The sequence below is a fragment of the Ictidomys tridecemlineatus genome, chromosome 7 (genome assembly GCF_052094955.1).
Source record: "Ictidomys tridecemlineatus isolate mIctTri1 chromosome 7, mIctTri1.hap1, whole genome shotgun sequence".
Taxonomy (NCBI): Eukaryota; Metazoa; Chordata; class Mammalia; order Rodentia; family Sciuridae; genus Ictidomys; species Ictidomys tridecemlineatus.
Window position 1 is genome coordinate 56,060,089 of NC_135483.1, and position 13,219 is coordinate 56,073,307.

General features: G+C 36.6%; 1 protein-coding gene across 3 annotated transcripts in view; it reads right to left on the reverse strand.

Moving 5' to 3' along the window:
- Positions 1 to 8,078, reverse strand: part of Crispld1 (cysteine rich secretory protein LCCL domain containing 1) — a 45,455-nt gene extending 37,377 nt beyond the window's left edge. The window contains exons 1-3 of one of the 3 annotated variants that reach the window (XM_078017005.1): positions 7,922 to 8,078; positions 7,572 to 7,765; positions 6,296 to 6,615 (exon numbers count right to left, since the gene is read on the reverse strand). In XM_078017005.1, coding sequence (XP_077873131.1) covers positions 6,296 to 6,553 — 258 coding nt within the window. In that variant the 5' untranslated portion in view covers positions 6,554 to 6,615; positions 7,572 to 7,765; positions 7,922 to 8,078. Of the gene's footprint in view, positions 1 to 6,295; positions 6,673 to 7,571 lie in introns of all 3 variants that reach the window. The other 2 variants (XM_078017006.1, XM_078017004.1) reach the window with 2 other exon arrangements.
- Positions 8,079 to 13,219: the final 5,141 nt, after the last annotated feature.

Sequence of the window (13,219 nt, forward strand, 5' to 3'; positions counted from 1 at the left end):
TTGCGTAATCTGGCAACAAGGCTTCCTTGAATTTTTCAGGATCAATGTTGTGATTACAAAAAGGTTTACATTCACACTCTTGCTGCTTTTCAACACCTTCACAGCTGCCACCACATTCCTAGCCACCTCACTCTGATTACTGCAGTCACTGTGTCTCTCTTCCCATCATCGCCCCTCTGTTCACCACTTAAATATGATTTTCAACAAATCCAAACAGTCCTGAGTAAGTATAAGATAAGCTCCTCCTCTATTCAAATCTCAAAAAAATTTTTTTAATCACTAAAAGGGAGAATCTCTATAATGACCTGTATTTTTCCTTGCTAACTAGTTCTTCAACCTCGTTTTCTACACTTCCCCAGCTTTATCAGCCACATTGCCAGGTCTGGACACTCAGGGGCTTCACATCTATTCCTTGCTAGGAAGAACGCTTGCTGAGTTCAGTGCTGGGTCTCAAACAGTGCATGGTAAACACAAACATATATTGAACAAAAGAATTAAATTATTACAATTGCAGAATTTTGTGGTATTCTTCTAACTCTGATTTTTTCATTGTAATTCCATGCCATGTCTTGCCTGTCTAAAGCCCTACTTCAGTTGCTTACCTTTAGTAACTCCCAGAACTCCAGGGAGTTCCTCTACAGTTATTATAAAGTTCAGTAGAATTGGGCTATAAGGTCACTTTATTTCAAAAGAAAACAATTTTAAAGTGTCAATGCATTTTTTAAATACAATTTTCATAAACTTTAAAATCTTATAAATGAAGATACTTAAATCAAAATGTTATTTGCTTTAAATATATATATATATATATAATAAAACATATATATATGTTTTATTATTTTAAGCATTACTGAAATGAAATAACACTTTGGGAAAATCAAAGAAGCTATTTCATCTGGATATGGTGGCGCATGTCTGTAATCCCGTGGCTTAGGAGGCTGAGACAGGAGGATGGTGAGTTCAAAGCCAGCCTCAGCAAAAAGCAAGGTACTGAGCAACTCAGACCCATCTCTAAATAAAATACAAAATAGGTCTGGGAATGTGGCTCAGTGATCAAGTGCCTCTGAGTTCAATCCCCAGGATAAAAAAAAAAAAAGCTATTTTAAATTTAGAATAAAGAAATTTTAGTTACTTTAAATAATAATATTCTATGAAACATAAAGGAGATTTCATGTACCTTTAAGTGCATGTAGGTACTGCATAAAGTTAAAAATATTTAAGTTTTGAAAATAACCAGAGAAGCACTATTCACAGAAAACTATTGCATTAGGAATCAAGAATTACAATGAAACTTTCATTGTGATAAACTGAGGATACTATTTTAGAGTAAGAAATGTGTAAACACCGAGTTATGGGTCAATGAGTCTAAAGCCATCACGTGTTCATCTGCATTTATTTTAGATATATGTTGCTGAGGGCAAATAAGAGATTTATGATAGCAAACAGCAACCCACAGCTAGAGATTTTTGCACATCATTTGTACATCCCAGATTAGCATTACCCTGTTCAAAAAACAAGGCTGCCCCATGTTAAGTTTCTGGAATTATGTGCTATGAAACACATAAGGAAAAAACCCAATTTCCAATTTTAATCATGGCCTTAGAAAGAATGCAAGGGACACACTGGAACCAAGCCACTGTTTGCCTCATCACACACCGCACATTGAAAGCACCACTGGGTTCACAGCCTCCGGTTGCTTAGCAAAAGGAGAGGCCTTCAGTGGTATTTTGTTCACATTTGGAATACAGTCCTGCCAAGCTTCTGCCCATATCCTCACCCACATTTGAGATGAGAGTAAACACATCCAGCCATCAACTCTCCCAGATGGCTGCCAACAGGTCTCAGGAAGACATGGAAACAGTAGTAATAGCGGGAAATGGTTTATATAATTGGGCAGTGTGTCGTTTTTAGGTCAAGCGCTTGATTGCTAAGGCACATTCTAGACATAGCTGCACTTTGTACAATAGTAAATGATTTTAGATTTTAGTTGATCTATATAATGTTTTAAGAGAACACACGTTAAAAATGTGTTAACAAGATGCAAATACTCATTACTACTTTTTGCTATTTAAGTTCCAGGACACTTGATAATTTTTAGCATCCCCTGAGTATCTGAAAAAACAAATTTTGAGGGGTTCTGAATTATCTGAAGTATTTATGCCTTCTTCTCAAGTTGTTTCTATTTTCCATTCAGTGTCTCTGGTGTTGGTAATATTCTTTCTTCCAGAACTTTAATTATTTAATAATAATTTTAATTCTTATTACCTGACCTCCTTAGCTATCCCACATATAATCTTACTTGTTCTTTTATCCATCCCTTCATTCAACACATATTTACTGAGCATTCAATTAACAAACACTTACAGAATACCTCTTCTATGCACCAAGCATTGGATGCTAAAGATAAATAAGGTATGATCCCTAATGTTCTGGGAAAGGAAAACAGAGAGGCAAATATTTTATTGCAATGAAACTTAAATACTATTAACAGGCTACAATGAAGTGCTTTAGGAGCAGGGTAAGGAAATCAATACACCAAAGAAAACATCAGAGGAAAGAATGTTTCAACTTAGTCTTGAGGGATAAATAGGAGTTTGCTAGGAGAAGACAAGAGTATAGGTGAGTGACCAGCACATATTTGTTTAAGGAAAATGTCAGTTTTCCTAAAAGGGAGGAGGGTGGATTAAGTCAGAAGTAAATTAAGAACAGATTGGTATGCTAGAAAGGTGGAAAACTCTACTATCCATGTAGATGTGAGGCAATGAGCAAATGAAATACAAGAGGATAAAATAGAAGAGATTCTGAGACAAATTCAGAAATATTCCTGAGACAAACTCTACTGAACTGGGCAAGTAGCTAGTATTCGTGTTTGTGTGTGGAAAGGGGTGGCAGGACTTGAGGAGGGGTCCAATTACCTGCTAGTTCATTTGTTTCTTGGGACTGAGCAGACAGACATCAGTGACATTCACTGAGAAAGATGTCAGGAAGGAATGCAGGTGGGCAAATGAGAGTGAAGGAAAAGGTAGTTAGTTTCCTTTTCAGACATCATTTGCTTGAAATCTCTGTGGAAGAATATCACACAGAGATCATGCAAGGGACAGGAAGACAAATGAGAAGATGTGCACAAAGAGAGCGCTCAGATGGAGACATGGAACACGAAGCCATGAATATCAGAGGGTATTTAAAGTCAGGGAGAAAAGTCACTGTAGAAGGAAGAAGGACGAAAAACAAAATCCTGGGAAACAAATTTTAAGGATGAGCAGGAAACAAGGACATAGGAATGTACAAGCCAAACAATGAGGTCACACAGCTCATGGACAGAAAGGCTTGAAGAAAGCAAACCTGTTCAAGAGACTCCAATGTGTCCTCTCACAGCAACCTGTGGGCTTTATATTTTTTCACCGATTTTACCAATGAAAGAAACAATATCCATAATGGTTGCCAACCATCAGAGTTAATACCAGCAACCAGCAGAGAAAAAAAATATGACCCTATTTAGTTCCAAAGCCAGTATTTTTTCCTTTAAAACCCACTGCATCTTCAGCAAGAGTTTCCTTTGATGACTAAAAGGATTCCATTTCTCAATGTGCCCTAAATTAAATATAGAAAATCTCTCTTCAGGATTACTGGTTCCTGTCATCAATAACTCACTTCTCCCCTTCCTGATTCTGCCACATGTGTGTGATTTCATCAGTCGATGTGCTTCTAGTTCCTGATAATCAGCCTGACAATCCTTGCGTCCTGCATGTGTCTGATCCTCTTCTCATTGACATATGCTCTCCAATCTCTTATAGAATTCGTGATGCTGACCACCTTCACAAAACACCAAGCAGCTCATCATTCTAACTCACAGTTAGAACATTCCACCACTCTGTGCTGCCCTAGTATTGTCCATAAACAAAGGATGTTGTGTTCTGACTTACTAGAAAAGTTTCAGGTATTTCTATTCCTTCTTCTCAATCAACCTGTAAGTTTTGCAAGGGAAGATGCAGCTTTCCAGAGTCAATGTTTAACCCTCCAAGTTAAATGAGGATAAGACTAGGGTGGGGATGTGATGCTAATAAGTGTGGATGTGGCTTGGCTACCCTGGCACTAAAATAAGCATTAATTGTAAATAAGGTAACTGGTTATTCAAACATGGAATAAGAAATGACATACATGGTATACATGGCCAAAAGTGGTGGCATCTATCATAGGACATGGCAGATTTTATGAAAATAGCTCTTTGGCCAATTTTTAATAGTATTTTCTCAGAATAAATACATTCTCAATAACAATTTGAATCAATTGTATTTTACAAGATTGATCCATATCTATACTTACACTATCATAAAATACATAAATCAACAGTATTTCCAACAAGTAATATTTTTAAACTTCCCCCTGAATGTGGATTCTAAAAATTCTGTATTCCAGTATTACAGTGAAGCACTGAACTCCTCTGAAGCCTGGTTAAAGGCCAAGACACAGTTCCAGTACTAATAGTATCTAAGGGCAACACAACATAAACCCTGGCTGGTTTCTGAATCTACATTTCAAGGACAGAATGAAACCAATGAAACTAAAAAGAAACTCATATAAACATCCCAGACCAGACATCATACAATAGACAGTTATTTTTTTTGGAAGTCAGACATGAAAGGGAATCACAGAACTGTTCTTTCATGATTTCCATAAATTTCTTAAATCACACACAAATATTTTCAGATTTCCTTTTGTGGGTTTGAACTCCCCAAGTTCTTCTTTATTTTAAAGAAAAAGCTACTGAATACCTAGCCACATGGAATAAGCATACAGTGGCCTACTTGGAAAGGTTCCCTAATTGGGAGCCTATTTGAAGGTTGGTAGATGAAGAAGTCACTCTGTCTTTCACTCTGGACACACACTTTAAGATACACAAGAAGAAGAAATAGGAAACGTTCGAGATGTTATATCCTGCACTGAATTTTGAGAAGAGTTAATGATTTCTTTAGATGATATTTTAAAACATATGAGGAAGAAATAAAATTAGTTGTACATGACATAGCAACACTTACTGAGATCTTGTGAAACACCAGTTAATGAGCTAAACATTGCACAGGTTATCTACCTCATTTAATCCTCACAACAACCGTCTAAGATTAGTACATGCATTATACATAAGGAAATGAAGTAGAGAGAAACTGCTCCACATCACACAACTAGTGGGGGTCAGTGCCAAAATTTAAATCCACACAGCCTGACTCCTGGCCCCCAATTCTCAAGTTCTCGAGTACCTTCTTTGGGGTAAAATATTTTGTCCAGTAAAAATCAAAACAATATAATGCAATATTTTCTAATGGGTAATGGAAACTTAGACTTCTCTATTTCTTGAAAGTTATCTAAATGAAGAATACCCAAGACAACTAATGTAAATGTAGAAAAAAGGAAAAACCAGAATGCATTAAAAATAACCACACCCTGAAAGGTATGCAAAGGAGAAATATTATTTCTAATGTTCCTTAAAGAATCTTTGGTGTCACCAACTTCTATTTACTATCAGCCTTTGCTAGTGTACAGCTAATTCATAGAAGTAATATCATGAATATTTGATGTTTTCTAAATACGGACAGTATACTCATACAGAAGTAATTTAGTTTCCCAAACTTGTTAATTTATGCTGAGTAAATATAAGGTTATCCTTGATAACCTTGTTATCAAGGATAACCTTATATTTTTATTTAATACTTTGGATACTTTAATATTGTGGATATTTTTATTTAATACTTTGCCCAGCTTTATTTTCATACTTGAAAGTTCACAAAAAATGAATCCAGGGAAGGGGAAAGTCATTGCTGAAGCACTGTAACATATAAAGCAACCATAGAAATATGCACTTTACAATGTCAAAGGCCCATTAGAAATAAATATATATATGGAATCCAGAAAGCTTCTTCAGAATCATTATCTTGGAACTTTCCACAACCACCATTCATAAGGTTCTATCAGATATTAGGATGTCATTATTCTATTAAGTCACTTAAAAGCCAATGTCCCTGCTGTCCAGGAGTATAGAGACTTTCAGGTAAGAGTAGAATTTGGAGCACTTAGTTACATTTGAAGGTACTTAATTCTCTGAAATTCAAAGAGCTCTTAGAAATAAGAGGAACACTAATAAGGAATGTGCAGAGGAAGATATCCTTGAACAAAAGCTTTTTTTAATTTCATACAGGACAATGGTAAAAGATTAAAGAAAAGTATGAATAAATCTAACCATGATGGCTGAAAGCATCAATAAACATTTCTTTTGTATTTACCACTTGAAAAACATCCTTACCATATACTCCATATTTGAAGCTGTTGGATACACCTGACTCCGTAATTTATTATGAAGGTCCAAGATACTTTGCATGTCATTGTCTGTGATGGCCCTTTTGCCTCTTTGCTTGGCCGTCCACCACTCACCATCCTCATCCATGTATTTTTCCAACAGTTTCTCCAATAAAGTGGCATTAGGAACCACCATGGCTGGAATTGCTCTAGCCATGAATAGCACTGTGGTTACTCTCAGCCACTCTTGCACGGTACACTTCATAATGAATGACCTCAGGATTTCCCCGGGAAAATCTCCAAGACAGGCTCTTCCACTCCTTTTGGCTATAACGACATGTCACGTGATTAAGATGAACTGTACCAGTAGATATTATTAATACTCTAATAACAAAAGCAAAACAGTAGTTACAAAGAGTATGTGCCAGTTTGTCTATATAAAACCTGCATTTTCTGAAATGAGTTATCTACTTTCCTAAATTAATTATCTCCAATCCATTTATTTTAAACAGTGCACCATTTCTATAAAATAGAGAATTATATTTTCCAAGATAACCACGAGGTCAAAAACGAATGGGAAAAGTAGTTCAGGAGAGTCTAAGCTTGAAAAAAAATTTCTTAAATACAAGACTTTAAACTTCTACACATTACATAGCCCCTGAAAAAGGTGTTATCTATCTAGAATGTTTATTTCCATCTGGAGGTTCAGTGTTCCTCTTTGGTGACTTGTAAGGTATTTTTTGTTTTTAAATTAAGGCATTATTTGATTCCAGTGTCTCATTTCTTGTTAAGAGGCATTCATAATGTCGTCACATTTCTGAAATTGAGGGTGAATGTTTTAAAGAAGTATAAAATGCAATTCATACTTGTATCCGTCGGCACCTAGAGAGGACCCAATGAATGGTTAGGGTCACTGGGGAAAGTCTCTTATCCACGCACAGGTCAAGAACTCGATCACTCTTTCTTGGAAGGTATGTGCCTAACCTGTACCTCATCCAAGAAAGCCAGCAACTTCAGAGATTTTCCTCCCTTACACTAAAGGCGCACACTTAACCCAATGGAGAGCGTGCGCCTGGGGAGGTGGTGAAACCAAAAAGTCACAAGAACAAGATCCCGCTCATCTCCACCGCCACTGCTTTCTCAGTAGCCCACCTATCCTCCATGCCGGACCATTCTTAACAAGTTGGCTTTTTATTATTCTTACTTAGAGTTAAAAAGAAAAGGGGAGCTTGGAAAAGGTAGCAGTATGACCAGTGAATGATGCGTTTTAGAAACGCCCTTACCTCTCCAGTGTGAAGTTTCCTACAGGAGCTGAGCCCAGCAGGACGGCCGGCCTCAGCAGCCGCCTCCAGTCTTCACACTCCACTGCAAACACACAGCCCTGTTGGGGAGAGACCCAGACACAGCGAGTCCCTGAGCAAGGAGGGCGATGACTACAGGGGGACGCGAGCCTCTGACTCCTCGGTTCCTTTCAAACCTGGAAGAAGTAGCAGGCAAAGCGCTTCAAGTTAGAGCAAGAGCTTTGGGGCGGAAAGAGAGCGGCTTCTTTAGCTTGCCACGGTGGGAGCCCAAGCGTCTCTAAGCGTTATCTGCAGGAGCAAGGGGCGGGGACACCAGCAGGGCTCACAGCGACCTCGCGCTCCTGCCGGCTGCAGTCTGGGCGCGCAGAGCCAGGCGCCAAGCGCTTCCGCCGCTCCCTCGAGCTCACGGGCATTTATTGCGGTCCCTGCGCGCGCACGTGACGTGGGCGCTCCTCCTCGCCCACCCCACCTCCACCTCACCCGGCCCTGGCCCAAAGCCCGCTGCAGCGCTGCAGCGGCCCGCCCCGCTTCTCCTGGCGCGGGGAAGTCAGGGCGCCCAGCCTCTGTGGGCGAGCTTTGGACCTCAGAGACCAAGGAGGGGAACGGACTGAATCCTGGGAGGTGTGTGTGTGAGGAGGTCCCCTAATTCCTCCCGCCCCTTTGGACTCCTCTACTTTGAAAGATCCTCTTAGTTCCTTTCTGATGAGATTCTAAAATGCTTCAATAGCCTTTACAGAAACGTAGCTGCCCTGCCTGAGAACAGCGGGTAGACGTGGGGGGTTATCCACACCTTAAATGGAGACACAAAGGAGAACTGGGGGAGGGATGGGGAAAGGAAGACTTTTTTTTTTTTTTTTTCATTTTCTGCAGGGGTCAGCATCTGTTTCAGGAGCTAGTATCTAGAAGAGAGAAGTTATTCTTTTTGGCTCCATTAAGTCTTTATGAGGTCCAGATGGAGAATGGGTTTCATAAAATGATGGAGCTATGGGTGGTTAAGGTTGCCTGACAACTGAGAGCCACAATTCACCCATCATATATGCAGCACTGTCTTCCCACGGTGACCGCAGAATTTTTTTTTCTTCCTATTAATGTATATACTTATGGAGTTAATATAAAGGGTACCAGCAGTTAATTTAAACAGTACTAGGTTGACACAAATTCAAACTTCAGTCCTACAATAGACAATGAAAGAGTCTCCCTGTTGTCTATGTTGTAATTTAGAGTAAGAACATTAATAGGTTACAATCCATAATGTTACAGGCTCACCCTGCTGAATACAGTGATTTCTACAGGCACGATTTTTGTTTGTTTGTTTGTTTTTGAGTGCAAAATCAGTTTGTAACTTTTATTCTTTTAAATTTATTTATTTATTTATTTTTGCATTACAATTCTTAATACACCATCCCATTACTTTTGGAAAGAGGGGTGGTACTGCAGATAAAATCTAGAGCCTTGCATATACTAGGCAAGCACTCTTAGTGAACTGCCTCTCTAGCTCTAATTCGCTTACCGTTGCTTCCATTTTGTATTGAGTTATAATCTCAATGTCTAAATACTGGAGTACCCAGCATATGATTAAAGTAAAACATTCTAGTAACTCATACCTCAATGGCTGCTTGTCTTCACCATCCAACTACACTTCTTTTTAAATTAAATTTGAAAAGCTCAGCTTTAAGCCTCATGAGACTTTGCTTCTTACAGGAAGAAAGAGGAAGCATCATTTATCTGAAGGGTGAGAAAGGTGTCAGGTTCTGGTGTACATAAGTCTTCCATAGGTATAATTTCACAATTTTATAGCAACTTAAGGACAAAAGGACTGTTAAATGCATACTTTTCAAATGATTATTTTTAGTTCTTATGCACTAGGTTCAGAAAACTTGATATCCTCCTACAAACTGATGGAAGATCCCCAAAGTCCATGGTTTAAAAAAAAATAATCATTTGTAAAAGCAATCATTTGTTACAGCAGTAAAAGAACCTGTTTCTATACTACAACTTTTACATGGCATTGAAAATAAAACAAGTATTGAGTAAAAAGCATTAAAAGTAATAATATTACTTGAAGTACTTTCAAAGAAAACTCAAATTGGGAAAAAGGAAATTAAGATAATATGGAAATTAAGTTAAATGCAGTAGAATCCTTGAAAATTTCAGTTTTAAACCTTTCCACACAATGGACAAATCTGACTCAAAAATGCTTACATTAAAGAAAATAAAATTTAGTTTTAAGATTTTAATTCCAAACTTTCTCCAGGCAAGAGAAAAAAAAAGACCCTTTTAACTCAATGTTTTCATTGGCTTTCAATTGGGGTAATACAGGTCATATTTTAATATAAAAGAATGATTTTATATAATTCCCATGTTAAACATTAACATTTCAGTGATAAATCTTGTTATTCCTGATGTTATTTTGAAAAGAAAAATCATCAATTAAATATTTTTTTAAAAAAATTAACTTAGCTATGATAAATTTTCTATGAAAGTTGATGCATAACAGTTGTTTGCCTTAGTACAAAATTAATTCCTTAAGGAAAATAAATGTGCTCCCAATTATATAGTTATTTGACATAGTTTCAAATTTTTGTTTTGATAAACACATAATAATTTTGGGTTATTTTACACAGTTTATAAGAATGCTTAAATGGTGGATATTTTTAGGACATAGTAAACTGAGTAAAACACAAATTAATATTTTCTATTTCAGAAATTCAATTTATATTTGTCTGCAATTCTGTCATTTCCTTTTTATGTAAATATATGATGTAGAATTGTCATATGGACAATTGTCATATGGACAATGAAACTGTTATGTATTATTTTGTAGTAAACTTACCAAAAAAAGAAAAAGAAAAAAGAAAGAAAAGTCAAATACAATGTTGTCAAGTACTCAAAGGGAACACTGTGCACTTTTTACTCATTGTTGAGGAATCTGTGTAGACAGAATAAATTCTCTTCTCCACACCCAATTCATGTCAAAATGGCTCTCTGGTCTGTGGCTAAACTACTACATGTAAAGACCAGCTACTTTTAGCATTACTTCTTTTTTTGTGGTAAATATTGTTGGTTGTCTGATCAATAACCAGCTTTCTATCCCTTTATTCCTGCCAAGCCCACAGCCTCAAATATACTCAGGGTGTCCACATTTTTATACACCATCAAGCTGACATCCTCAGGAGGTGCATGTTGATTAGCCAAAGCCAGGCATCTATCCTGGCTACTAGCAACTAATTCTCCATGAATAGATCATACAACCCTGGTCACTGAAAGGAAGGAAGACATCTACTTGGAAGTAAGGAGAAGTGTTGGCAAGAGTTTTCTTTTCTGATAAAAAGAAATGGAGTTTCTTTATCCATTTATCTATTGAAGAGTATCTAGGTTGCTTCCACATTTTAGCTATTGTGAATTGAGCTGCTATAAACATTGATGTGGCTGCATTACTATAGTATGCTGATTCTAAGTCCTTTGGGTATAGAAATAGGAGTAGGAGTAGGATAACTGGGTCAAATAGATGAATGGCTAAAGTAACTGTGATATATATATATATATATATATATATATATATATATATATATATATCTCACATATACATACAATGGAATATTACTCAGCATTAAAAGAGAATAAAATTATGGTATATGCAGGTAGATGGTTGAAGTTGAAAAATATTATGCTAAGTGAAGTAAACCAATCCCCCAAAACCAAAGGCTGAATGTTCTCTCTCATAGGTAGACACTGATCCATAATGGCAGGGAGTGGGGTGGGGCATGGGAAAAACGGAGGAACTTTGGGCAAAGGTGAGGAAGGGGAGGGGAGGAAGTATAGGGGCAGGAAAGATGGTGGAATGAGATGTTCATTAGTACCGTAGGTGCTACATCATGTACAATTAGAGAAATGAAAAGTTGTCCTGCAATTGTGTGTATACAATGAGTCAAAATGCATTCTGCTGTCATATGTACCTAATTAAAAAATAAATAATAAATAAACAAACAAATAAATAAATAAAAAGAAATGCAAAAAGAGAAAGTATCTCTTTAGATGCTTATATATAAGTTTGTGAAATTTAAAGATGCAGTATACCAAGAAGAGAGATAACCTGAAGGTAGAGACATATCACCCTGCTCAAACATGAAAGCAGACGTAGCCTGAATCTCTATGACATTAACCCATCATGGGTACACCTTCCCTCCATGTTCTTGTTGTAAGAGCTAATGAACATCTGAAGCATGTTGATTTCAGAATTCAGTTACTTGCAGCATAAAGCATTCTAGCAGAATGCATTTCTACAGAGATGATTTCTTCCTCTGTCAACGTCATATTTTCTTCATGCTGTTATGTGCACAGTTAGATGTTATTTTTAAATATGTGTTTTTTCCTATGTGTGTTTTCTAATTTCTGCACTTACAAAAGTGAGCATATAATCAATTTTCATTGTATATAGTTTTATGACATCAAGACTTTTCTCTCACCACATAGTTGGTAAGTCCATCTCTACAAGGAGAATAAAACCCTCATGGTAGTTAGTTTGGGAGGAGGTAGCAGTGTAGCACAATATATTAAGACATAGAATGTTAACTAAGCTACTTAAATTCATGGGGTCTTGAGTATGATACTTGACCTCTGTAAGCCTTAGATTCTTCGTTTTTAAAGGGAAATAGCCATCTCACATTGTTACTTTGTGTATTAGGATGAGTTAATATGTGGAAGCACTTAAAACAATAACATAAGTAGAAAGTACTCAATAATGAAAAAGTATTACTACAATCAAAACTAAAGAGAGACTTTGTATTTGCTATTTTATAAAGTCAATGGGCTTTAATCAAAGTGTTGTGTAATTTTAAGCATTAGAGAGAGAAGATGGGAAGGGAGGGGAGGGGGGATTGTAGAGGATAGGAAAGGTAGCAGAATACAACAGTTACTAATATGGCATTATGTAAAAATGTGGATGTGTAACCAAAGTGATTCTGCAATCTGTATTTGGGGTAAAAATGGGAGTTCATAACCCACTTGAATCTAATGTATGAAATATGATATGTCAAGAGCTTTGTAATGTTTTGAACAACCAATAAAAAAAACTTTTGAATAGAAGTAACTGGCTATACACATAATTCTTAACAAATCTTTAAAATTTTTGGTCATGTGCAGTGAATTTATTCTCACAACCAAAACAGTTTTCAATTCTGCATATTGTAGGACACAGTTTTCATTTCTATTAAAAGCAGTCATTTTAAGATATATGAATGTATATAATATGCAATATTTTAGAATGTTCTATTTATATTACATGACAAAATTTTAACACACAAAGGCTTTCTATTTTAATTGCAAATGCATAGTTGATTATTAAAAGCTCATTATTGAAATGTTGCACACATGCAGTAAAGTGAAAAAATCTTAAGTATGCAGTTAATGAAATTTTTCAAATTTAACACACCTCTATAAAGACCACTCAGTTACAGGTAGAGAACATAACCATCTCTCCAGAACCTTCCTTCATGCCTCCTTCCTCTCCAAAGATAACTTATAATCTTATTTTTGAAAACCAGTTTTGCTTACTTTAAATCTTTATATAAGTGAAATCACAGAGCAAGTAATTCTGTGACCAGGGATGTAGCTCAGTTAATAGAGTACCT